Source organism: Daldinia caldariorum (genome assembly GCF_022478825.1).
Source record: "Daldinia caldariorum strain CBS 122874 unplaced genomic scaffold F4812scaffold_2, whole genome shotgun sequence".
NCBI classification, from domain to species: domain Eukaryota; kingdom Fungi; phylum Ascomycota; class Sordariomycetes; order Xylariales; family Hypoxylaceae; genus Daldinia; species Daldinia caldariorum.
In genome coordinates, this window is record NW_025953038.1 from 2,382,905 (window position 1) to 2,406,805 (window position 23,901).

Below are 23,901 nucleotides of genomic sequence, written 5' to 3' on the forward strand. Positions count from 1 at the left end.
TTGAATATAGAGCCGGATAAGCTCAGGCAAACATGCCAGTTCCCGCTAGGGCTTCCCGTTCGATATACGGACTCCCTTGACTATTACAGCAGAAAATCCCAATAAGCCAAAAGCGGAGGGCTTCCGGCCCTGCCTGAATATGCTCGGTGTATGGAGGATCTATGAGGGTAAAAGATCGAATCAATTTTTAATATAATAGTATTAGTCACGAAGATTCTCCCATCGGTATATATCTTAAAGACAACATCGAGGTCTAGAAACACTATTTTGATACTCTATTCCGAGGCAAATGTATACCTTTAGACTTTGGATATTAAGGGACATTGCCTTGTAGATATTTTTGAAGTAGACGGTTACTCCCAATATCATAAGGTATAAGAAGTCGTCCGCTCATCCGGATACTAATAGAATACGCCATTCGTTATTACGGTCCCTCTTGCTGTAACTAAGCAATGTTAATCCCTTCTCCATACTAGATTTGTGTAGATATAAGGCACTACAACGTCTGTTACCTAGCGTACATGTACAAGCTTGTGTGAGCTTGTAGCTGAGAACAAGGGTTTTGGATCATTATCCGTTAGTGCTCCGCGATGTCGTGATCAAGTGACTGGGTAACACCATGTCACGGTACTGCCCTTATAGGTGAAGATAGCATCGTCAACCCCTCGAGTTGACATCGATCTACCTTTTGGTAGTGTAGCGGTCTGATAGCTAACTTCCGAACTCTTACACACTACGTGATGTCTTCGGTTGATTTAGGCAATATATGCTTCATAGGACTAAGTCATACGGGTTCTAAGCAATACTTACTTAGTATGCTTGCTACTTCTATCCTAGAGTCTTTGCCTGCTGGGCCTGGAATGTTGAGCTCTTGGGCGCGGGTAGGTTGTGGCACTGATCATGTCTTGGGCAGTTAGGGCCCCTAACTTAGGAGGTAACCACAATTGAAGGAATGTCAGATTAACCAGTAGAGTATCGCTAGTGAAATAAAAAAGAAGACCATTGTTCTATGTAGCGATGAAACCCTCTCCTTTCACGCCGTCCTTTTCTCTTTCCTCCCTAAGCTACATGTAAGTGTGGAGGACAGCCACCCAAGCGTAGGTGCACAACGTCAAACGGCAGCTATTGAAACTACATTGTCTGCGATTAGAAAACCGACGCAGCCTTACAGCTTGAAAAAAGAAAAAAAAAAGAGAGAGGGAGAAGGATCGAGACTGTACATGTAAAAAGAGTCTTAAAAGTGAGGCTCTCGCTTACTAAAAAGCAAATGTGCACTGCCTACCTCACGATACATCTATTACCGTGGCGGAGTGGGATCAACCCGCCCCCAATCCCACGCCAGCAGCCCTACCTATTTCCCCAACTCCCACGCATAGGCATAAGAAGCGGGACGACCTCATTACTGTAGGGGCGCGCATATGCGACGATGACGAGCTTGCAACATGCCGAGAATAATCATTATCCCCCATTCTTCATTCTTCATACTTCTTTCTTCGTAGTATTATTTTTTTTTTTCGGTGGGAAAAGACGGAATGGACCGGGATGGGGCCATTTGCTAAATCGAGAACAGGCCAACCGGGGCGCCTACCGGCGTATGACTACCTCTAACCTAGTACAATACATAAGATGACTCAGGAAAGGCGGCTGGCCGCCCCCGATCTTACCTCTCACATCTTACCAAGTTTCTGTCCATGTCCAGACGACTGGTCTACCTAAGTAAGACTGAAGAGGAAAAAAAAAAGTTTGCTTATCCCATGCCATGGCAGCCTGCTCGCGTCCCGCATTCGACGTACAATATAGGTTCCTAACCGGAAAAATTCTAGGCAGGAAGAAGGCTCCAAGCTGCGAGGTTTGATGAGTGAGGCTGCACGGGTATACGAGTACATGCTCCATTTTATACCTCGTAGAGTAACATGCTGCCTCCCATCCCTTTTGGTAGGCAATTCGCATGCAAGTAAGACGGTGGGCGATTGGTAATGACGACATGAACTTAAGTCTCGTAGTTGCAGCCTTTTCAGCGTGACATAAAACTTGAGGCTATGTCTACCTGCCGACAGAATAGATCTAACCCATATGCTCTACTTACTATTTACTTACATACCCTCCTAACACAAGCTATAAGAAGACGGGACCTCTAACTCAGGCTACGATATACTTAGGTATAGGTTCAGTACGCAATATCGAGTATGCCGACAGAACAAGAAAAGCGTAGGGCTGCGTTAGCTTCGAGAGGCCGAGTTCCTATGTTCCCCCCTCCGCCAGCCTCTCCGAGGGGTAACGGCGCACAAGCATCTCCTAGCACAAGCGCGAGTAAAACCACCCCGAAAACATCGGAAACACGATCCGGTAGAACCGGCTCGCCTACAGGACAGCTTCAACATGGCCAACCGCTTGAGGCCGCATCCATCCTCAGCCATCCGCGACTGCAGCAGGTGACGGGTTTACACCCCAGGAAGTTGGGTTGGTGGAAAGGTGTCCATCCTCCAAGAGACGAGCTAGAGCGGCTCAAATGGGTTATGAGTCTACCGGACACCTATCCCATCAAGCGGCCGAAAGGAAACTTCTAATACCGCAAATCACAAACGAAAAAAAAAAGGAATATCCAAGAAAATCACTACTCAACATATATTTCTGCTGAATGCCATTCTACACTCACCCCTATACGCCGAGGTTGTGCTTTGAGGTATCTAAAAGGAGAGAGTAAACAAGGGAAACAAAATATACTATATACATGAAATTCGCGAGGACGAACGGCGGACTAAGACGTCGAGAAGAGAACCCGATAACGTTTAAAGCGCGCAGCAGCCATAAGCGACCGACCCTTCAATCAACCATTGCCTTTCCGATCTCGCTCTGCCAGTCCTTGGCCCGCTCGAAGCCGTTCATGTGGAATTGGTAATCTATCAACGCCTGCCGCACATCTTCGGGGGAATTGGCCACGAACGGGCCGTACTGAACGACCTTCTGGTTTAGGATCTGGCCGGCGACCAGGACGAAGCGCGCGTTCTCCTTCGCGGTCTCGGGAACCTCGACTACTACCATGTCGCCGTCGGGCTCGAACACGCAGTTGTGGTACTGCGCCACCGTCTGCTTCTTGTCGCCGGTGCCGAACACGGCAGATCCCTCTAGCTGGTAGGAGAAGGCATTCCAACCCTTCGGGAGGGGCTGCGCCAACTTGCTACCCGGCTTCATCTCCACGTCGAGCAGCCAGACCGGGGTATACGCCAATTCCTTGAGGCTTTCGACACCACCAGCTTGTCCCGAGATGACCTTGATGCGGATCTTCCCGTCGTCCAATTCGACGCTCGGGATCTCGTCCTTTCTCAAGTCGCGGTATCGGGGCTCGCAGGATTTGAGGTGGGCAGGCAGGTCGACCCATAATTGCAGGCCGACGTTCGCGCTGCCGTCCGGGTTCTGGCGCGGCATCTCGGCGTGCATAATGCCACGACCGGCGGTCATGAATTGAAGGTCACCAGCCTCGATGGTGCCAGCGTGACCGGCAAAGTCTTCGTGGTCAACGGCGCCCGCTAGCAGATACGTGATGGTTTCCTGTCCGCGATGAGGGTGGTCCGGGAAGCCGGCGCCGGGCTTAATGCTGAAATGGTCTAGCATCAGAAAGGGCGAGAAGTTCCGCAATTGCGGCGTTCCTACACTTCTCCTGCTAATAGTTAGCTTGACGTTCAGATCGCATACTCGGCGCATGGCCGCTCGCAAGTGGTTGATTGAACTGACCTGACCCTAGCACCAGCTCCTTCGGCCTGTTCGACCGCTAGGAAGACCTTGCGGATTGCGCGCGGTATGGACATTTCGGTTACGACGAGTTTCTCGGAAGGGTTATAGAAGGGAGATTCGGATTTAGAGTCGGCAGTGGTGGATTTGATTATCGTATCGCTGTCAGTCATAGTAGTACTGCTGCCGGTACTACTACTTTTACTGTTGCCGTCGTAGGCCTTGAAAATCTCTAGGACAGAATTGAAAGTTGTCGTAGTCAATTCGATAACTCGTTCCCTAAAGATGATTATAGACAGTATAGCTATAAGAAAAGAAAATGCGACAGTTCTCATGAGGGGCAGGACAGAGAGATGTTAGAGCTTTAAGAGGGCGTCTATCTTATACGGGATCGAACAGTAAGACTGAAGTAGGTAGATCGCGAATCAGGGACGAGAGTGGATGCATTATGTTAGGTATTATGTTAGAGGTACTTAGGCTAGCTAGAAATATCACGAAGATTCGCCCGATTTCTTTCGATTCAAGGTTGGTTTTCTGTTGATAGGTACACCTAGTATGATAGGGGGGAGAGAAAGAAAAGTATCACGAGAGAGGGGAGAGAAAGAAAGCGGGGCAATTTTCTTGTAAATCAGGGTTCGTTTACTGGTGTGTTCTGGGTGAGTTCTAGCAGTGCCTTACAAAACGATTAAAAATTCCCGACGGTGGGTACCTAGCTACCGTACCTAACGTAGCAGCCCCGCTACCCAAGCCTTACCAAACCGTTACATCAGCGACCTTTGCCGCGTTTCGGGCCCGCGCTTAACCTTAACAGGGCATGGTTTTAGTGCTGACTGGTCGCTAGTTCTGGCTGACTTAATTCTTCCAAATCTCCAAATTAAATTTCCCGCCTTTAAAAAAACGCCGTCAGCACCGAACAAAGAATAACAATTGCTACTTTGAGAATCATCTCCGCCGCTCCGGCAAAATGGAACATGAGGGAATTTCATTATGTGGATTTGCTTCTCCTATCTTCATAAGCTTTGACATATAATAAACATAGCGAGGGCTACAAGAAATGGGCGAATATGTATAAAGCCGATTACTTCGAAGCAGTAGCCCTCCACTGCTGAATTTCACCCTCGCTAATCTCCCTCAACTTATTCACCCCAGCCGGTTCGCCTGTAATAGTGCCCTTGGCGATCTCCGCGGCTCTGCTTACTATCGTCTTGCCCGTGACGGCGTATGTAACGGAGCTGGTTTTAACTTTCAGCACCGCGATGCGTGGGTCGTTCTCGCTCCCGTCGTGAACGCCGTCGCCTAGATCACCCATCCAAGCCTTGAGCGTTGGGCTGTAATACTTCTTCACCACTTCTCGGTCCGTCTCGATGCTTGCCTCGCCCGCGATCGAGGCCCATTGGCCCGAATTGTCGTAGAACGAGACGTTAGTGTGATTATCCGCCTTCAGCTCATCGGTCTTGTGAGATTCAGTGTTGGTCGTGAAGGTTAGGTCGATATCGCCACCTTCCTAAAAATTAGAGGTATCGCAGTTAGTTCTCTGAGTACCACTTTATCCTGATCTGGACGATTATATTGGTAAAGACATGGATGTTCTCAGAACCATCTGCGTCGCATTGATAGTATAAGCGGATAGCTTACCTTTCCGGCAATAGCCATGCAGCGGGAGACCAGCTTTCCGCTTGTAGGGTCGCGCGTCGTCATCATGCCGAACTTGCACGACGACACGAATTTAATCAAATTCTCGACCTTCTCCTTCAGGCTTATGTCTGTGTCGAGGTTCTTTTCATAATAAGGACCTGACGGCTTGTTGCCAGTGTCCGTGTTTGAGAACGACGCCATCTTGCGTGTAAATTGGTGGTTCAGAGTGATATTTCTGGGATGCTGCTGTTGAAATCGAGTGACTGTCGTTGCAATATACAACCGATCTGTTGGCTTAAGATGAGTTCTTCTGATATTGATTCTGAGTGTAACTCTATGAAGAGCCGTCATCTTTCCAAGCATGACTTTTCATCTTTATATCTACAAAATCGCTATGCGCGGCGAAGTTGATTTATTATGCCTACTACTTATTTCCCCGCCACTTGGCATTCTTACCTTGATGCCGGGCAGATAGGTTTCACAGACATCATCATACAATTTGGTTTGAGAGAGGCTGTTGGTCTACGAGGCGGACATTCAATATTATGACGTCGTTGATGGTTAGAGCGCGTCACGATTACGAACTGAAGGCTGAATTCTAGATTGGCCCTCCGAAATAAGCAAGTGCACATAAGTACAAAGCCCTATTACTCGATGCCATATATATGCGTCCTGCTTTGTATAGCAATGAATCTAGGTTTAGGTAGTGTCGATCTGGCTGCGATCCCCAACCGTATGTGCATGTAGGCTCTCGCTTGTCCACGTTCTCCGGAAGAAGTCGACGTTCAATCTAGGGCAAAGATGGACGATGGATCAAGATTGGTATTTTCATAACTGCTTTCTATTGTGAAGATATCTTGATTCTTTACATAGCATGCAAGGTATCTAATATACAAGTAAAATCGCATTGTAAGATTTGCAGAGACGCATGAAGTGAGTCTATGACGAGCTCAGCTTAATTTTCGCTCGAAAAAGGCCGCCCTGTTTCAATATGGTATGTGGCTATTTGATGTAAGAATAAAAATAGGTGTTACTTGGTAACTCGTTAGTACGCAGACATATATTTCCTCCCAACTCCCTGGACCCTCCCTCCCTTGTAACGCTTCAAAATCCCGGCCTCCTAACCCTGAATATCCCGTTTACAGTTTCGATAAATAAGGAAGTACCTATAAATAGTCGCCCGAGTATGTGTCACGGGTATACTCTTCCCACGTAGTTGAAGTTTGACGGATCCGACGTGTCGAGCGAGTACTCCAAGATCTCGTTGTTAGAGATGCCGTAAAACATGGCATCTGGCGTCATTGCGATGGCCGTAAAGTTAGTCTCCGGTCCGGATTTGAACTGGAAACTCGAAATCGAGTTCATCTTTTTACCGTCCCAGTAGCTGCCTTCAGTCTTGCCGTTAGAAAGGAGCCCGAGATACAGGGCCTGGTTCCAATGGTCCCATCTGGTAGCAGCGAACTGTTGAGACGGCGCGGGGAGTGGTATGTCAGTTTGAAGTTCGGTCACTAGGATCGGTCAGCTTCACAATTTTCTTAACAAGCTCATAAATGCTTGCTAATAGGCTTACCTCGTTGATCAGCATTATTCCACGTGTCGTCGTACGATGTCATTCTCATACTTCCTGTCTTGCCCGATGATACCTTTTCGGAAACGAGTTCCAGACGGTCTAGCCATGACCCGCGCAGCTTGGGGATAATGGCCAAGCTGGAATTCGCAGCAACATCTTTGGACTCGACCGCCACAGTCGCAGTACCCCAAGTGCTCGAGTTGGCCGTTTTTATTGCTCCCTCCGGTCGCTGGTAGGCGACAATCCAAGTGCCCGCACAGTCTGCACCCCAACAGCGTTGCCACATAGCGGCTAACTGGCCTCCAGGCCACGTTTCTAACCTTGCCCCGTCGAGCGTATCATTATCCCAGCTGTCGGGTCGGTTCAGCGCATCGAAGGAGGCCATGGATCGTATAACGTTGCCCGGGTCCGTGAACCATACATGCGTTTCGAACGTCTGTTTATAGTCCATGGACGCGCTGGCTAACGGCGTCCCCGGCTGCGGGTTGAGAGGTGTCGTCGTCGCAGCCATCAGCTCGGTCAGGTTATTCGTCTTCCACGATTTATTTTTCGAGTCCCACCGACGAGCGATAATCGAGTTATACGCATCCTGGAAAAATATAGTCCTGTGAACGACCCCATTAGGATCCGTCCAGTTAGAAGCGGTTATTTTCGAATTGGCGAGTATGAGCGGTCCGTCTGTCGAATTCGACGGCAGATTTCCATTACTCGATTCTGGCCCTGACGACTCCGCAGGAGCTGCTGCCTCTGATGCATGATTTTTACTAGACAAACCGGCCGCCAATCCTGCTACCAGTGCAATAATGATAACAATCATTACTCCTATGATTATAAAGAATGCTTTCCTTGAAAGGCCCCATATCGTCTTTGCCGGAGCTCCCTTCTCTATAGGGGGTTGTTCGCCGCCGAATTCGGCTGCGCTTAAGGGTCCGGGTCCATAGGCAGAAGAGTTTATCGGGTCACCTACGCTGGTAGGATACGCGCTATTAGGATACGCTGATCCATCGGAATAAATCGTGCTCGGGGGGTAGCCTGCGCCGATAGGGTATGCTGCTGCTGCTACGTTGGGATCTTTATAAGGACCGGGAATGACGCCGGGATGTAAGTTATATGACGGGTTTACGACTTCTTTCGCGGACTCGGAACCATAATATGACTGCGCAGCTCCCGCGGTTGCGTGCTCGACTGGGACAGCTTGCGGATAGTTGTAGTCGGGATGTTGTATCACCTCCTTTTGAAATGTCTCCGGATCTCGCGTAGAGACCTCAAGCGTGCTGTAAGGCGTGTTATCGTCTGGTGATTGGTACATGACGTCGTCTCAAACGGCCAATGGCGTTCTTATAAGCAAGAATTGCTCAGCTAAAGGGACTTCAATTACTCGATAACCTGAAGTTAAGCATGACTCTTCTGACCAGGAAGCGCTCGAGACAGATTTGGTCACAACACAGCTGACGCCATGGCGATGATGGGATGGAAACTTGCTTCAGCTCTTACACATACACAGTATGTGTCCAGGGGGGGCTACTCAACTGTTTTATGAATCTTTCCATATCACAGCAATCCCACCTAGTCCACATCGTCCCATGTTCTTGGCAAGCTACTTACGGGTTCGTGTATTACAGCCTGCTTCTCATTGCGACCATGGACAGGGACCATGGAATCCTTCTGGGTCTCACGTTCCGCTTATCCTATCCAATCCCATCTCTAAGCCGACAAGGTGTGCAGAGTGCCCCGAGCAGGGTCGGACTCTGTTGATACATGTTCTCTACTGTTTAAGTCGCGAAGAGCACGACATTTTGACAGTTATTCTATGAAATATATCTCTTTACAATGATCCTCATTCTAATTCCTACAGTTGCATCTTCAGAGCGTAACCGCTCTATCGCCCAATAGGCCGATAAGTTAGGTGTGATTATTGGACTGCGGATCTTCAGCTAGCTTCCAGACTAACGCCAGAGCCTTAACAGCCCTATCAGGACCGTGCCTCCAGTAACCACCGATTCGTAGCCTAATAAAAAGCTTAGCTTGTGATCAACACAGCATACGGATAACCCGTTTGTAGTATACAATCTCGTCTTATCATCCCATTCTAGTCCATTAGCATAGAATCGAATCGTGGCTTTATTCTACCCCATTGGGTGCCAGGAATTCCTCTTTCGTCAGTGGACAGCGTTGGCGGAATCCTTCGTGGAGTTCTTGGAGGGTACGTAATAGTAGCTATACAAATTATTGGCAGGGTCTAGCCCCCCCGTAACATCGCAGGAAGTCCCTGTAGAATCCAGGAACGGGCGTAGGCGATGCCGCACATAGATACTACGTTCAGCTAGATCGAGTAAAGGAATGATCGATGACTACTGAAAACTTCTCCCTGACAGCATGGTATGTATTGTCGCCAGTCAGTCAATCGAAAACAATACCTAGTGATCTTTACCCACTTCACCATGTACACGATCACTACATGCTCCCTCCCCGCAACACAAGCATCGCTCTCGTTGGATCAGGAGCCGCGCTGAAAGCAAGCATTATAACCCAAAGAGGTGGGCAGTTTACTCATTCGAGTTTAGTATGGGCTCAGTAATAGTAAACGCGGTGTGAAGTATTCATAACAATTAAAGGTAGTTATAATATTTATATACCTACCTCCTAGGTACTTTTGAGATAAAAATGCTTTCGAAGACCTGAGTGATAATTCGTGCAGTAAGCAGCGCTCATAGAAGCATCGACATTCAAACCATTTAAACTTCTGGGGGCGCTTTAAAAAAAAACTGTCGAACAGTAGTACCCTTTCCCGTGACTGGCTTGACTGGTTAAGGTAGGGCTCCTTGAAACTATGCATGGCCTCCTTCTCGGACCCGATCCTTCAACCCTCTACTACATACCTCATAATATATCTACCAATCCTACTCCCATCCCGCCCTCCCGGCACCCCCACCCCCTTCTCCTGAATTGCCCTTCACGGGATTTTCATAGAGGTCCAATGCCGATCCAGACAGCTAGGTATATAATAAGACGGACACGGCGGCCATTTTGCTATTGTATACATATGAGCTTTAGACCAGATCATGTGTCGCTCGACGCTGATCAATATGAACGTTGCAATCTCGAAACTGTTGAGAAATAGGAACCACGAGATGTAAAACTGAAATTACTGGAACAAGTTGAGTTAATTATGCCAGCATCGACGAAAAGAGGCGAAACTCTTTTGAATGAAGATCGTTACGGACCATTCGCGGGGCATTTTCTAGTCGTCGATCAGAGATATATATGGTATAGCACGCTTCGAGCGGGTGCATTGGAATATTAGCGCCTTGTTGTCGTCGAAGACGGGTACCCTTAACTACCGATATCAGTCGCGTAAGTGCCTAAAGTCAGATCCAAGTGGCGAAGATCTAAGAGTTTGAACTTTATCATGCCTCTACTTAGAATCAATGACTTCAAGTGACATATGTCATAGTTAAACATACGAGCTAAAAAACCAAGATAAGGCGCGGTCGAGGTGATGAGCGACATCTGATATACGACGGAACGTTTCAATAGCAACACCCCGAAAATGGCTCATACCAATCTTCGACACGATAGATAGGGGCCATAGGGATTTAAGTTCAGATCGCTGAAGTCAACTTCTACCCCTCGGACTCCTGTGGCCCAACAAAATTCAAAATTTAGCTGTTGTTGTCGGAATATCGCACCCAAATACCGAGTCCCTAGGTTATTTATAACTTGACTCACGATGACTTCCCCTAGGAGCAGAAAACGTAGAGCTATTATTATGCGAATACCTATCTGTTAGCAACCATCCTTCACAAACACGTATATACCACTACCACACCCGTCATCATGTCAAGTCAAGACTCAGACTCAGACTCCATAGATCCTGCAGAAGAATCACACCCACGTTGTGCCTGTGAAAGGAGCTTCTGCATCCGACGACAAAGTACGAGTCCTATCTTGTACCGCGATTCCTTTGAATTGCACAGAATAAGAGGCGCTCGTAGGGCTCGCGACAAAGCGATAGGCGCCTGGGCCTTTGACGACGAATTTGAAGAGGGCATGATATCTTCTCTGATGAACCGACTCATTGCCCGACTCCGCCGGGCGTGGGCCGCACTACCGTGTTCAGCCGCTTCAAGAAACCGACAGAAGAACCAAGCGGAAAAGTTGACATCCGGCGAGGATAGGCAAGCACATTTCGCCGACGAGAGCTCGAGTTCAGCATCATAGCGCCGTAATGCCGTTCAACGCGAGAGGCACGACGAACCCTCCGAAGAATTAAAGACGAAAGAACCGCGCAATATCTTCAATATTTTCCCAAATAATCGGAGTGGCTCACGACTACACTGATTCGGCAATGAAGTCTGCCGAATCCACGCTATATCAACACTTCCATATACGTTAGCATAGATCAAAATATCCGGCGGAAACCCCTCACGGGGAGGGGACTCGGTGTGACGGTTGGAAATTTATGTACGATAGTTTGACGATTGAATATTAGACTAGACATTTTTGGACATTTTTGGTATCATACGAGTAATCAGTAAAAGAACGCTCCACTTGAAATCGATAGGGGAAGGTGAAAAGCCACCTAACGCCAATGAGGCGATCATCAGGTTGATTTGAATTAGGTACCCAAGACCCTTAAAGCCGAACCGGCCCAGACAACTGATTAAAGAAAATCTGGCCTACCTATCTACCTACCTTACATCTAGGTAGCGTTCATAGCTGGCTCAGGTACCTCTTGCCTGGTAATGGATAAGATATTCCCGACGCCAAGCTGAGACATTGGATCTTATAAGTAATGTGAAGACTTTGTGACGCGGTGTGACACTGCGTTGTCAAATCTCCGAAACTGCAACGCCTTAAAGCCTAAGGAACGCGCGAGAGTGTCTTTCCCAGTGGCCTTTTCCAATAGATGGGGACCACGATCTTCGACCACTCGTGAAATCGGCCACTTCATCATTGATCTAAAGTCGGGCCGCTCTGTGGTAACGCCCCCCAAGCAAGAGAACATTGTGATCTCGGTCGTTTTTTTTCTTTTCTTTTTTTCCCTCATCCCATGTGCTTACATGGCGCTAGGTTTGGGCTTTTTTGTATTCTTCATTGTTCTTTGCATTAGGGGTACATAGAACGACCAGTAGCGTACCGGCGAATGTGCGTTAGGACTTGGAACCGCGGCAAAGCTGTATAAAAACTGCAGGGGTTCTACGCACCGAGGCGATGATCCCGCAGCACTCTCTTATTTAGTTAGCATTACGGATCCGTACAGGGCCATTGTTTACATTTTCGGTTTAGTTACGTAAAATATCATTTGCTATCTGTCAACGCCAACAGCTTTCTCGACGTCAAGCAGTGCTGGATGTCAAGGAATAAGCTTGATTTTCCCTTCCTAGAAAATCCTTAGCAAAGCGGGTTCGCGAAGTAAGCCAGCCCACTGTATATGATGCCGGACGAATCGGGATCAAGTCCCCTTTTTTCCATTTCTTTTATTTTTGGAAGTCTGCATTACCAAAGCAGGCAGGACGACAAGGCAGCGAAGCTACTATGTCGGTCACTTTACATGGTATAAACCTACATGGTATAAAGAAGAGTCATGTGTCTCCAACGCGGAGTAACGCAACGCTAGCTCTCTGCTGCTGTCTCTGTTACCTTAGCCCTACATCCATACAAACATAACTTACACACCTATTTACACTTACATGTCCTACATATATGCATTCATATAAACATTATGCATATAATTATCTATATTTTAGGGCTATATCTTGAAAGGAGGTTAGCTATTCTCAATTAAGATTACCTGCCGTGCTAAATTTACCGGTTTAGATATTTTGAGTAAATTCGAAAAAAAAGGGCGGTCCCCTCTCTCCCCTTTCAAAAAGTGAACTTTGGGAAAAACACCCCCGTATACCTCCTATGCTCTCCCGAACATGAAGGACAGGCTCCAATCATCGACGAGCTTCGAGTTCATAAGATTTAGTCTCGAAGAGCCTTCTGCTCCTTCTCCTTCTCCTTCTCCTTCTCCTGACCATGACCAGCAGAACCTGTCCGTAGAGAGGGATGCCTTCTGGAGCTACTGCGGTCCCTTGCTTTCCACCTTAGATGACCTCCCGGCTAGCTTCCACGACTGGACCCGTGCCGCGCTGTCCGGGTCCTTGCTTCCGCTGCTGCTCCCCTTCCTCACCTTCGTCAACAAGTTCATCCGCGCGAATGGCCTCGACCACTACTGGCTCACCATCCGCGCGACGAAAGCGACCACGGAATACAACAAGCCCCGATGGCACACGGACGACATGTTCTTCAGCAGGAGCAGTAGTAATAGTAGTGGTGGGAACAGCGGCGGCGGAGGCGTCTGGGGTCGGAGAAGGTCGCTAGTGATGGGGAGGGAAAACGCAGAGCTGGACCTGCAGACGGACTGGAAGTTATGCGCCACGCTGCTCGGTCCCGCGACCATGTTCATCCCCGCCGAGCACCAAGCAGCAGCACGGGCGACGTCGCGCTCGACGAAACGCGCGCTAGCTACGGAACACGTCTGCACCTCAATCCGGTGTCCTGGATGCGGGGCTACCGCCGAAGCGATCCGGGAGAAGCTCGCGGATGAGTTCGCCCCCTTGGGTCTGGTTCAAGCGGCGCCGGGTGAGTGCAGCGTATTCCGCATCGGCCAGGAGCGCGGAGCTGTGCACTCGGAGCCCTGCATGAGCAAAGGAGACCGGATATTCGTCAACGTCGTGCCGGGCAAGGAAGATGAGCTATCCTCCCTTCTAGCCAAATGGGGAATGAGTTATCCAAGGTCATGGTTTATCGCACCGGGCTTTCTACGTGGCCATGGATTAACATGATTTAGGTAGTGAGGTATATGCTTAGGAATTAACAAGAGTTTAATAATGTAGTAAATTAAGCATCGGTGTTATTACGGGCCCTATTAAGAGGAAAGGAAGATTTGCGATGAGAGTAGGAGACATAGATCAACCGAGATCGAAAGGGGGGGAGGGGAGGGACTAACCCTTATATCTTATAACATCTCCGGTCTAGCTTTCTAGCGTTAACACGATTCAATGGACACCCTGTTCGAACCTCCTTCATCTCACGTGCGCAAAGCACGGTAATACAAGAGGCCACCTGCTAGCTACCTGAGCTGTCCCAACCAAAGTGGAATGGAAGGCAGAAAGTGCCATGGTTACGGACCAGGGGAATGTACTTTACCAAGGGGTGAAGCAACAACGAATACGTACCTCCTAAAAGAAATAACAAACAAATGAGAAACATCAAATTACAAATAAAAGCAAGAGGGAAACAAGGAAAGGTAATACATTATCATTATCATTATCATTACTGTTTATCTGTTTACTAGATGGGAGAGTCTACACGGCACAAGTCATAATGGGATTCTCAACCGCGTTCGTAACTAGCGAAACGGGGCATCATTCCATCATCATGTCACCTCACCATACGAAGCCGAAGCAAAGCATCCTCATCTTCATATCCAGTTATCGCCGATGGCCTCGCGGATCTTCTCCGCCTCCCGGGCCCTCTTGGTCTCGCGGTGCTGGTTCACGAAGAAGCCCAGCAGGTGCAGGATCCGGATGCATCGGTCGAACTGCACGTCCTCGCGGCGCCTGACGACCAGCGGGTCCAAGCAGACGTCGTACGCGCCGCCCTCGGCCGTCCTCAGGAAGTCCATGATCCGCAGACAGAACAGCGCCGTGTGCGGCATCAGGTCGTACGGCTTGACCTTGCAATCCTCGTCCACCGCTTGCGCCAGCGTCTTCTGCGCGCGCCGAACCGCGAACGAGAGCCGCACGTGCTGCATGTAGTTGTCGACGTCCTTCCAGTCCGGCAGTTCCTTCGTCAGCGAGCCCGCCGCCCCGAGGCACCTGTTCATGAATATCCGGGCCGCCTCCTTCACGTCGTGAACTTGAACCAACGCCTCAGCGTTACGATAGCTCTTCAGCCTCAGAGAGATTTGAAGGTCCTTGACTGTGTCGGGGTGCTTGGCAAACATTTTTGCTGAGAGGAGGTATCTATAACGTTAAGGAGGTGTATTAAGGTTTTTGGACTTGATCTGAGTGGAAATCCCAGCAATGCCTAAGGCTGGCCTGCTTTTATAGTCCATGGGGTGAGCCTATTTCGAGAGACAGGGTATTATACATTATGGTTAGAACAGATTATTTACAAAGAGCTGGTTTTTTCCCTCAGTTGTTTGTCGTCCATTGTTATCGGGGTTTGGTTGTTGCCAAGCCGAGACGAACATCAGACAATGCCTTAGTAGTAAGGTAGTTTACAATATTGTTGTCCCCTCCTTCAGGGGTAGCTGCAGAAGAATTAGATGATCTGGGGAACTTCGTATACGCCAATCTTCAAAGGCCAAGGTCAAGATACGTACCTAGGTACCGAGGTATCTATAGGGGGGCCATCACACCTTCATGTCATATCGACTTATCTTTTTCCTTGCCCTTTGAATAACTCGCGAATATTTAGACATATCCTTCAAATGATCGATTCAATTTGTTTGGCGCGTTGATACCCGTTGGAATAGGTTAATCCACTCCTCGTCGGTAGCATGTTGCTGTGCGGTCGGAATCGCTCCCAGAGAGGGATCATTTACAAGTCTCGACTCATCTCCGCCATAGAAATTGTCCAAAGTATAAGGAAAATTAAAATCTAGAAGTAGAGGGTCTTTACTAAATTAGTTGTATGTATCATTGAGTGCGGAATTGCAGAAATGAAATGAAATAGGAGCTTTTAATGTGACATACCTTGCAAGGCGAACATCGGAGTGAGCTCATCCTCTGTATTAGCCGGGCTGGCTGTAGGAGTTCCCGTAATTTCTAGAACGAGATTGATCGCTTTAATAGCCCTCCGCGCGTTTTTAGATACGGCGCTATATCTCTTCCAGCAGTCCGCGGATATTATGAGAAGCTTGTTGACTTCTTCGGTGCCCGTTCCCTCCACTGCGCTCTTAGGGGTATCGGCGATCTGCTTAGCATAAGCACACAGGATGCTAGTTGCTAAGAGAAATTCGTTATTCATCACAGATGAAAGTCTCCACCGAGTTTCGTAGAGCAGGCCGCCTGGTTTGACTAGTTCGTAAACCATATGCTGATACTCGAGAACTTCCATGGCCGCTTTCAAGCAGACTTTTCGCGAGTAATTATAGCGCTCATTCTGAGTTGTAGGCAACATAAAGTACTTCTTATGTAGTACGATCTTCAGCCGGAGGAAACAGATATCCAACCAAATTCTCTGCATTACCAAATTCGGGGAGTCTGTGATGGACAGATGTATAGGTCGCATTTTTAAGACGGGTGGAATGCGGAGCTGATCAGCTTGCACTTTTTGATCCATCGCCAGGATCTCGTCATATTTATGAGGCGTTGTGTCGGTTACCAGATCGCGAACCTTGCCCCAGGTGCGCGAGACACGGCTCCTAGTAATTATATACAGAACTGCCCACTCTATTAACTTTCTAGGATTTTTCAGGGTTCCGTATATGGCATAGGAAGTTACTGACCTGGCGTCACTTCTGTCTCAGGCCGAGATGGAGGAAGCTCGGTTGTTCCCTCGTCGAAATCGGAGTCGGCAAGATTATGCGGTTCCTCTGTATCTATTTGGTTATCTTTTAGCAGACTCGGGAGGCCCATCTGGGAGGAAAAGATAAGATTCGCTTGGTATAGTGTCGCCCATATGCGCCTTCGCATCTCGCCATCGAAAGGTGATATAACGGGAAAGTTTTTAGGATCTCTATGATATCCCATCCTCATGGCAATATTTAAGATCATGCTTAGTAAAAGGTGAGTACCAAAATCGGGATCCTCCTGGAGAAAATGTTCTATAGCAACGTAGATGACTAGAGTCTGTATGACATTTTCACCGCCCCTGGTATACTTGCCCAGTATCAGGCACTGGACGACCTTCTCCCGGTAGGACCGTATAAGGAGCGTATTGTCAGCGTTAGGGCCTACGGTACCAGGCACTTGATCACTGTAGCGCTGCCAAAGCATAGACGAGAAACACATGATAGCGAACAAGAGCCCTATCCATACGATCGGAGCTGCGAAGGGGTCTTCCCAAAATCGGTTGTACTTGTAACAACGTGCGTTAGTACCTCATCGGAATTGTAAGACAGACGGAACATTAATAATTACCTGCCGAATAAATTGGCCACTGTGTAATAATGCTAGGTGCATAAAGAATCAGCTCTGCCATATTCCTCGTCTTAGAAAGTGGAGGGAGGGAATAGTACCTGACGTTATATCGATAGATGTAAAGAACTTAGAAACTAATGAATCGGCCACACTCCGCGCTGGTAATATACTTAGTATCTCGCTTTTACTGGCATGGGTAAAACGGCCGTATAGCAATAGCGGACAAGGGCCGTAATCATGGGCAGGCTGTAGAGGGATCTGGCAATGCGGTCCTGATTCCGCATTATCTTGAAAGTAGTCCTTCAATTCCGATATGCTGTCCAACAGATCAATCCAATGTACACCATCAACGTAGCTGACGCCGGCGGGGGTATCTGTTAACGTCCCACCATTAGACGGTTCCCCTGACGCGCCAGCCTCGGAGTCAGGGGAACCTTCGATAGCCTCCGGAAGTGTTTGGACATTGGAGGAGTTTTTAGACGCCGCCCGTTGCATGAGAACATGCACGAGACCCTCTAACTCGCGGATCCGATTTTGCACCGTAGAATGGGTATCACGATCTGAGGGCCGCGACATATGATCCGGAGGGTAGTTGCAGGAGGCGGCAAGCCCCCGGAGGGAACATGTTCTACATGGCTGCTGCCGATCACATTTAACCCTAGACGCTTATGTGAATAACCAGGGTGACTTAATTAGTAAAATTTATTGGGGCGGATGAAGACATACTTGCGCCGGCGGCATAAATTACATGAGAGCTATAAGCAATTATTAGGTGCATACTCCCTAGTTGGTTTTTAATGTATTGTACCTTACCTGAGGCTTATCCCGTCTCCGATTTGGTGGAGGTAAGGGACGAGGTCTTGTCGGAGGAGTTGCCGACATTCTTTTCGCACATTATCGGGTAAAAGCCGTACTAACTGTCACGTACAGCCTTGGCTTTCTCATATGAAGAATTCTCTCTGGATTGCGGATGGCTGAAAGTGAGACGCGAACCAACCGACAAGAGTCAGTGTAAGTGGTTAATTTAGGTAAATCCGACGTGTCCGACCATCCGGGACCATCCGAAGCCTCCGCAACCCCACGGCTTTTAACCCATTAATTACCTAGGTAAATAATTAACAATTTAGTAACATTGCCAGAGACGTAAATATTAGGATTGACTTGACTTGACTGACTTGACTGACTTTAGAGTTTGACGAGTCAAACTCGGTTTTGTTTACTAACTATCGTCGGTTAAACCGTAGACATTTGAATACCTTTAATATTCAAAGGTGTTACAAAAGGCTTTATGAGAAGTGACATATTCAACTCATCTCTAATCACTCGGCGCAAAACATTTTTCTTTGTAATTTGGTATTGTTCTTCCTTTCTCAAGCGTCTGTGACGTGGATTTTTCTGTTGAGATGCACCCAATAGATGAATTTTGTAAGCCACAAACCAAATTATAAAAATAATACCATTTACAATGCTTAGGTCTTACTTATATACATATTATAATCTATTTAAGGCCTGAATTATCAAATCTTATAGCATCTGCATACGACCTGAGTAGAATGACAAATACTTCATCAAATCCCCCTTTAATTTCTGCAGCGGATATGAACATCATTGGTGTTTTCATGATGTCAGTGTGCTGTAAGCTACCTACACAGCCCAGACAGCCTAACGAAAAGGCAGTGCTCAATACCCCACGTCTAAGACTTCTGCCGAGACCAATCTTGAGCTTGCCTGGATTCTCTCCCTCAAAAAAACGTCGCATACATAAGAGTTGAATCGCCCATGATGCGAGGAACCGTGTGATCATGATAGCCTTGGTAGCTTAACCTAATACACACCTAAAATATAATAATACTACCTCCCATTCATAAGCTACAACCCACCACCACCATCACCCCACCCATCTTATCAGACAAGACAATGGCAACTTTGGCACAAGGAGAAGAAGAACCCCCACCTTATATCCCAGATAACCGTAACGACGGGGACGACATACTTCCGCCGTCCATCTTCGTACTCGACGGCCAATTCATCCGCGCCCAAACCGCCGACGGCGCGCCGCTATACGAGCTCTCTCGGGATGTTAGGAAGGCCCCGACGAGCGAGGCCCGACTCGCCCAGGTGACGCTCGAGCGGCTGATCCGCAACGTGAGAATAAGCACGAACGGCACGCCCCGGGTCACGAGCCGCAGCCGCCACATCTTCGAGCTCAAGCACCTGCCGCCGGTGATCTCGACCGGGTTCCCCTACGTGCTGGACGCGATGTCGCGGCAGTGCGTCGGGAACCTGGCGCTGAAGCCCGCGTCCTTCCCCCGCTCCGGGTACAAGGTGGTCAAGACGAAGCCGGAGAAGGAGAGCGGGTTCCCCAAGGGGTACCAGGCCAGGAGGGAGTCGATCAAGGGGGACGAGGTGCTGTTCGAGATCCTGAAGAAGCACGACCACTACGAGTGGATGCACGCTGCCGACGGGAGCCGCATCGCGGTGGAGGACGAGATGGACAACCAGCACAGACTGATTGTTACGACCCCTATAACGCGGAAGATGACGGATGCCATGGTGGCTAGCTGGACGTTACGGATTTGGCGCGACGGGATGAAGGCGCATCGTGAGCCGCGGATAGGGGGTAAGTTTATTTCACTAGGTTAGGTACCTAAACTATAGCTGTTAAATATCGGCACGTCCACTATTGACACGTTTAAGTCGATACCGAATTACGGAGCGTACGAGAGGTTCTTCCAAGGTGGTGGTAAACCGGGAACACGAAAATCAAAGGGTGTTTGCCAGTGGTGTTAGGAAGTACCTAACCTACGCTTTTGCCATGTCTCGAGAACTTATCCGATTCATAGGCGACAAGGGAATTGGGTTGGTTCATGATGACGGCCTCCGTCCCGATTATCGAGAAACCCTAGACTGAAAGGGGGCCTCGGGGTTTTGTTTGAATTTTATTTGACTACGGAGCTAGGTGTCTACGATCTTTACGACGTTTATATGTTTAACCCCTCTCCGGGCAAGCTGTATGTATATATTAAGATTATTTTACGTATCTACCTCCTATCTAGGGACGCTTGACGCAATGAAATTCCAGCCGACGATACATATGTACAATACATCTCCCCCTTGCCTCCCCCACACATTTCATCTCATCTTCGACGAGACGTGTTATATGTCCAAAAATAGCTACACATATCGAAACAACCATCTGTCTGAGCCCGCCGCTAAAACTTCTTGAACGTCCAACGAAGCTAGACCAAGCTTGAAGAAAACGGGCAGCATCGTCCTTGGTTTGGACGAATTGGATATTGCTGTTAGTGAACCTTGGCGCCAAGGCGATCAACGGCGGGCGGTTGAGGGTTGAAACGTCCCATTGTCAGTGCTTCACTCATAGAGGGTTTCAAATCGTCTCGGCAAGTCGTATCTGAAGATTTGGGGCGGGAAATGAGCTCCAGATAAAAATGAAAATAGAAATAAAAAAAGCTTGGATGCTTTTGTACGCACGCTTGTATGTTTGTATTAAAGACATGACGCCTCCAAAATGTTTCTCGAAGGAGAAATCTTCACCTGCGCTGGATTGGGCAACTGAGCACGTGTTGTTGCGTCCCAGGTCACTTCACTTCACTTCACTTCGAGATATCGGGCTGCGCCCTCGCTATAATATTATTATCTACGGCTGGGCCTAATTGAATAAACCATTCCTTTCGTTGCGGTTGACTCTCGTGTCTCTTCCCTTTGTTTATATCAATTCTTTTTTCTCAAGTTCGGCTGGTCGAGATTTTAATAGTGCTGGGTCATTCATAATGAGGTGAGTATCTACCTAACCTTAGGTACCTAGATTTAGTTGATAGGCTGCGTTTGTAATCTATATTGGTCTTTCGATCTGACCGAGATGAAGGAGCTCAATGTATCGAAGAAACGCTCGCCCGAGTAACTTCCGGGTATTCATCCGCGACCACGTCCCGGATACCGTTGACGATTCCGACTCCGACTCCGACTCCGACTCCGACTCCGATGGGGAACCGGACACGCCATCGCCGACGACAACTACGTTCCCGTCGTCTCCTGCTGGAACCGGGACTCCCGCGCAGCAAATCGGAGCATCATCAACAACCCCGGGGTCTTCACCGACAGAAACTCCCCAGCCAGCGACAGATGCTTCTCTGTCAACAACAACAACACCCGCTGCGAGCATCGACGACGCATCGCCTCAATCTACTTCAGCCGGCGCGGGCCTTACATCAACTTCGCTACTACCGCAAAGCAACGAACCGTCACAAGCCCAACTAAGCCAACCCGAGAATCCCCAGCGCATAATGAGCAAGGGCGGCGCCATAGCACTCGGCACAATTGGTAAGCTCCACCTCGCTTGCCATCCCCCAACCCCCCTTTCCCTTTCCCTTTCCCTTTTCTCTTCTCTCTTCTCTCCGCACACTATGCCCTAGGGACCTGTAGGTAACCAACGAAACAACAGGAGGCACCATAATCCTCGCAGCCATAATATTCCTCCTCTGGAAATGCCGGCGGCGCCAGCACCAGCGGCGGGCCCTCGCGAACGGAAGCAGCGACAGCGACAGCAACAGCAGAGGTCGAGGATTATTCTCCCCCTTCGGCAGCTTCTTCGGGTTCAAGAGGATGAAAGAAGAAGAAGAAGAAAAGTGGAAGCCGCAGCTGCAGCCGCAGCCCCGGGGGATATACACGACGAACCGGCGGGTATCGGGCGGCAGGAGGACGAGCTCCAAGATCATGGACGACCTGATGGCGGCCGCGTACGCGGCCGAGGACGGCAACGCGTCGCAGTACGGGGTCGCGTACATGGACGAGAAGCAGCCTCGGCGACTGTCTGGCAACTCTTCCTTGTACGGCCCGGATTCGAGGCGGCGGTCGAATATGCCTCCCCAGGCCCAGGCGGCGGCGGCGGGTCCGGACAGGGGCTCGAACTCCCTCTACGTAAATCAGCTCCTGTCCGGCTTCTACAAGGGCCGGAGGGTAGACGGGCTTACGACCCCGGCTCAAGCCCGAGTCGCCCCTCCTGTAGCTCCCTCCGTCTCGGGGCAGACGGAGGTGACGGCTACGACCGAAAGTACGTGGAGGACGTGGGGTTGGTCGCAGAAGAAGCCGCCGAAGGAGTCTTGGGTTGATAAGTGTATTCGCTTGGGAGGCCTACGATAATTTTCGGCCTCGCTTCGGTAGATTCGCAGCGCAGGTTCGGACCTAGTTATCGAAGTGCTACAAAATATTCGTTTTGGGTCTGCTATCTATGGCTCCTTGTAGACATGACGTGATTTCAGAAGATCGTTAATATACTAATTTTCCATTAGGTACTAAGCTATATCTTTTCAGCCATGCTAATCATGGTAGGATGAATGGGCAAGGGGGTGTTCGAGCAGAACATCTAAACCGCTATATGCGAGAAATTCGTCAAGGAATGAAAACAAGCACCTCCTTCCCCGAGCTATGTAACATCGTTAACTTGATCCACGGTAACTCCTTCCCCCGTACGTTCATATTTCCCGGTTTCCTCTACAGGCGATTATACCGACAGCTGCGGCAGGCCATAGTACTGCACGCCTGACATTCGTACACAAAGTATCTCATACGATCGCCACACATATCACAGTAGTAACGTCCCCTCGTAGAGCGCCATGTGTGGTGATTACACTCATCATTCTGTCTCAGATCCTCCGCGAGGTCTTGAATTCTCCTCATAGCCACTTGGCGTACATTCGCGTTGGGGGCTCTATTATATATTACCGCCGCGCGGTGATATAGAAGCTCTTCGTCCCACTGGACGCAGACGCATGTTTTCCAGCGTCGTCCACAAAGGTAGCAGAATTGCGCGCCGCAACGGCAACTGAGATGTACTTAGAAAACTATTCGGGAATTTCGTCTAGAGCTGAAAATACTTACGTGATGTGGTAGCAACCGGTGTTTAGCTCAACCATCGACCGGCAGTTAGAGCATCGCCGCCATCCTTGCTCTTGGGCTAATCTTATAACTTGCTGTAGATCTTCATCATGGGGACAGTCACCGTCGTGAGATTGCCTCTTACACGTGATACATGTGCTAGATCGACAGGTACGGCACGTTGCGACGTTGTTGACGTACGTATCAGGATGGATGAATACGGAGCATGTTGCCTGGTGACAGTATGTTCTGTTCGGTGTGGAAAACTCGACTGCTTTTTCTCGAAAAGTCGTGACTAGATCATTAGGAAGAAATCGTTGGTTAGGTTCAAGGGGAATTTGTTGGCGGCAGCAGCGTGGAGGATAGAGTGTCTCATCAGTTGTGGCGTTCCGGAATAGCTGTTCTAGACAGTGAAGACAATACTCGTGCTCACAAGGTGCTTCTACCAACCTGGCAAGTTCTGTCATGTCATTACAAGCAAGACACGGTCTTACTTCAATGATATCATCGCTGCCCTGTAAAGAATTATGGTTAGAACCTAAGTTTAAATGATCTAAATGATGGGAAATATAGGTATAGGTACTTACATCAGATTCGGGTTCAGATACTGTATCATAACCTACCCCTTCTTCCCGTCTCATTCTCGAAGTTATACGTCTATCAGATGCAACGGTGGCTGCATTGTTAAGTTCTTCGCCGTATAACCGAATTGCTAGTTCTACGTCCGAAAGCTCTCCTCGAGCATTCCCTTGGACATTCTCGCTGTTGTCAAGTGCAGCAAATTGTCGTATATCGTCCTGTTGGAGGTGGATAATGAGATTTAATGTCTCATGGTCGATATCATACCACCCTGCGGTCGTAGTATTATTCGGTGCCGCCATCGTTATGGATGTTGTACCTGGTGTATTCAAAGGGTCATTGGAGGCGTGTGTG

General features: G+C 48.8%; 10 protein-coding genes across 10 annotated transcripts; 4 read left to right on the forward strand and 6 right to left on the reverse strand.

The window, feature by feature from the left end:
• Positions 1 to 2,086: 2,086 nt before the first annotated feature.
• F4812DRAFT_188709 (uncharacterized protein) lies at positions 2,087 to 2,695 on the forward strand. Its single transcript, XM_047930104.1, has one exon. The coding sequence runs from the start codon at positions 2,187 to 2,189 to the stop codon at positions 2,565 to 2,567; it is 381 nt and encodes a 126-aa protein (XP_047794006.1). The 5' UTR covers positions 2,087 to 2,186; the 3' UTR covers positions 2,568 to 2,695.
• Positions 2,696 to 2,823: 128 nt separating this feature from the next.
• Positions 2,824 to 3,806, reverse strand: F4812DRAFT_449633 (uncharacterized protein; the record flags this gene model as incomplete). Its single annotated transcript, XM_047935995.1, has 2 exons — positions 2,824 to 3,658; positions 3,733 to 3,806. The coding sequence occupies 2 exons, from the start codon at positions 3,804 to 3,806 to the stop codon at positions 2,824 to 2,826; spliced, it is 909 nt and encodes a 302-aa protein (XP_047794007.1).
• Positions 3,807 to 4,605: 799 nt separating this feature from the next.
• On the reverse strand, positions 4,606 to 5,802 carry F4812DRAFT_415130 (uncharacterized protein). Its single transcript, XM_047932947.1, has 2 exons — positions 5,365 to 5,802; positions 4,606 to 5,233 (listed from the first exon to the last, which is right to left on the reverse strand). Exons 1-2 carry the CDS (start codon positions 5,725 to 5,727, stop codon positions 4,808 to 4,810), a joined length of 789 nt encoding a protein of 262 aa, XP_047794008.1. The 5' UTR covers positions 5,728 to 5,802; the 3' UTR covers positions 4,606 to 4,807.
• A 339-nt stretch (positions 5,803 to 6,141) lies between these two features.
• On the reverse strand, positions 6,142 to 8,341 carry F4812DRAFT_188776 (uncharacterized protein). Its single transcript, XM_047930106.1, has 2 exons — positions 6,935 to 8,341; positions 6,142 to 6,872 (listed from the first exon to the last, which is right to left on the reverse strand). The coding sequence occupies exons 1-2, from the start codon at positions 8,241 to 8,243 to the stop codon at positions 6,556 to 6,558; spliced, it is 1,626 nt and encodes a 541-aa protein (XP_047794009.1). The 5' UTR covers positions 8,244 to 8,341; the 3' UTR covers positions 6,142 to 6,555.
• Positions 8,342 to 12,544: 4,203 nt separating this feature from the next.
• F4812DRAFT_188862 (uncharacterized protein) lies at positions 12,545 to 13,923 on the forward strand. Its single transcript, XM_047930108.1, has one exon. It carries the CDS (start codon positions 12,859 to 12,861, stop codon positions 13,765 to 13,767), a length of 909 nt encoding a protein of 302 aa, XP_047794010.1. The 5' UTR covers positions 12,545 to 12,858; the 3' UTR covers positions 13,768 to 13,923.
• A 1-nt stretch (position 13,924) lies between these two features.
• On the reverse strand, positions 13,925 to 15,336 carry F4812DRAFT_188921 (uncharacterized protein). Its single transcript, XM_047930109.1, has 2 exons — positions 15,312 to 15,336; positions 13,925 to 15,239 (listed from the first exon to the last, which is right to left on the reverse strand). The coding sequence occupies exon 2, from the start codon at positions 14,928 to 14,930 to the stop codon at positions 14,406 to 14,408; it is 525 nt and encodes a 174-aa protein (XP_047794011.1). The 5' UTR covers positions 14,931 to 15,239; positions 15,312 to 15,336; the 3' UTR covers positions 13,925 to 14,405.
• Positions 15,337 to 15,670: 334 nt separating this feature from the next.
• Positions 15,671 to 17,568, reverse strand: F4812DRAFT_449636 (uncharacterized protein; the record flags this gene model as incomplete). Its single annotated transcript, XM_047935996.1, has 4 exons — positions 15,671 to 16,374; positions 16,440 to 17,010; positions 17,074 to 17,105; positions 17,172 to 17,568. 4 exons carry the CDS (start codon positions 17,566 to 17,568, stop codon positions 15,671 to 15,673), a joined length of 1,704 nt encoding a protein of 567 aa, XP_047794012.1.
• Positions 17,569 to 18,990: 1,422 nt separating this feature from the next.
• On the forward strand, positions 18,991 to 19,984 carry F4812DRAFT_455807 (uncharacterized protein; the record flags this gene model as incomplete). Its single annotated transcript, XM_047936883.1, has 2 exons — positions 18,991 to 19,693; positions 19,917 to 19,984. The coding sequence occupies 2 exons, from the start codon at positions 18,991 to 18,993 to the stop codon at positions 19,982 to 19,984; spliced, it is 771 nt and encodes a 256-aa protein (XP_047794013.1).
• Positions 19,985 to 20,582: 598 nt separating this feature from the next.
• F4812DRAFT_188849 (uncharacterized protein) lies at positions 20,583 to 22,344 on the forward strand. Its single transcript, XM_047930107.1, has 3 exons — positions 20,583 to 20,869; positions 20,960 to 21,414; positions 21,536 to 22,344. Exons 1-3 carry the CDS (start codon positions 20,865 to 20,867, stop codon positions 22,231 to 22,233), a joined length of 1,158 nt encoding a protein of 385 aa, XP_047794014.1. The 5' UTR covers positions 20,583 to 20,864; the 3' UTR covers positions 22,234 to 22,344.
• Positions 22,345 to 22,577: 233 nt separating this feature from the next.
• Positions 22,578 to 23,849, reverse strand: F4812DRAFT_467676 (uncharacterized protein; the record flags this gene model as incomplete). The annotated part of the gene is made up of 3 exons (XM_047938688.1): positions 22,578 to 22,915; positions 22,972 to 23,483; positions 23,556 to 23,849. 3 exons carry the CDS (start codon positions 23,847 to 23,849, stop codon positions 22,585 to 22,587), a joined length of 1,137 nt encoding a protein of 378 aa, XP_047794015.1. The 3' UTR covers positions 22,578 to 22,584.
• Positions 23,850 to 23,901: the final 52 nt, after the last annotated feature.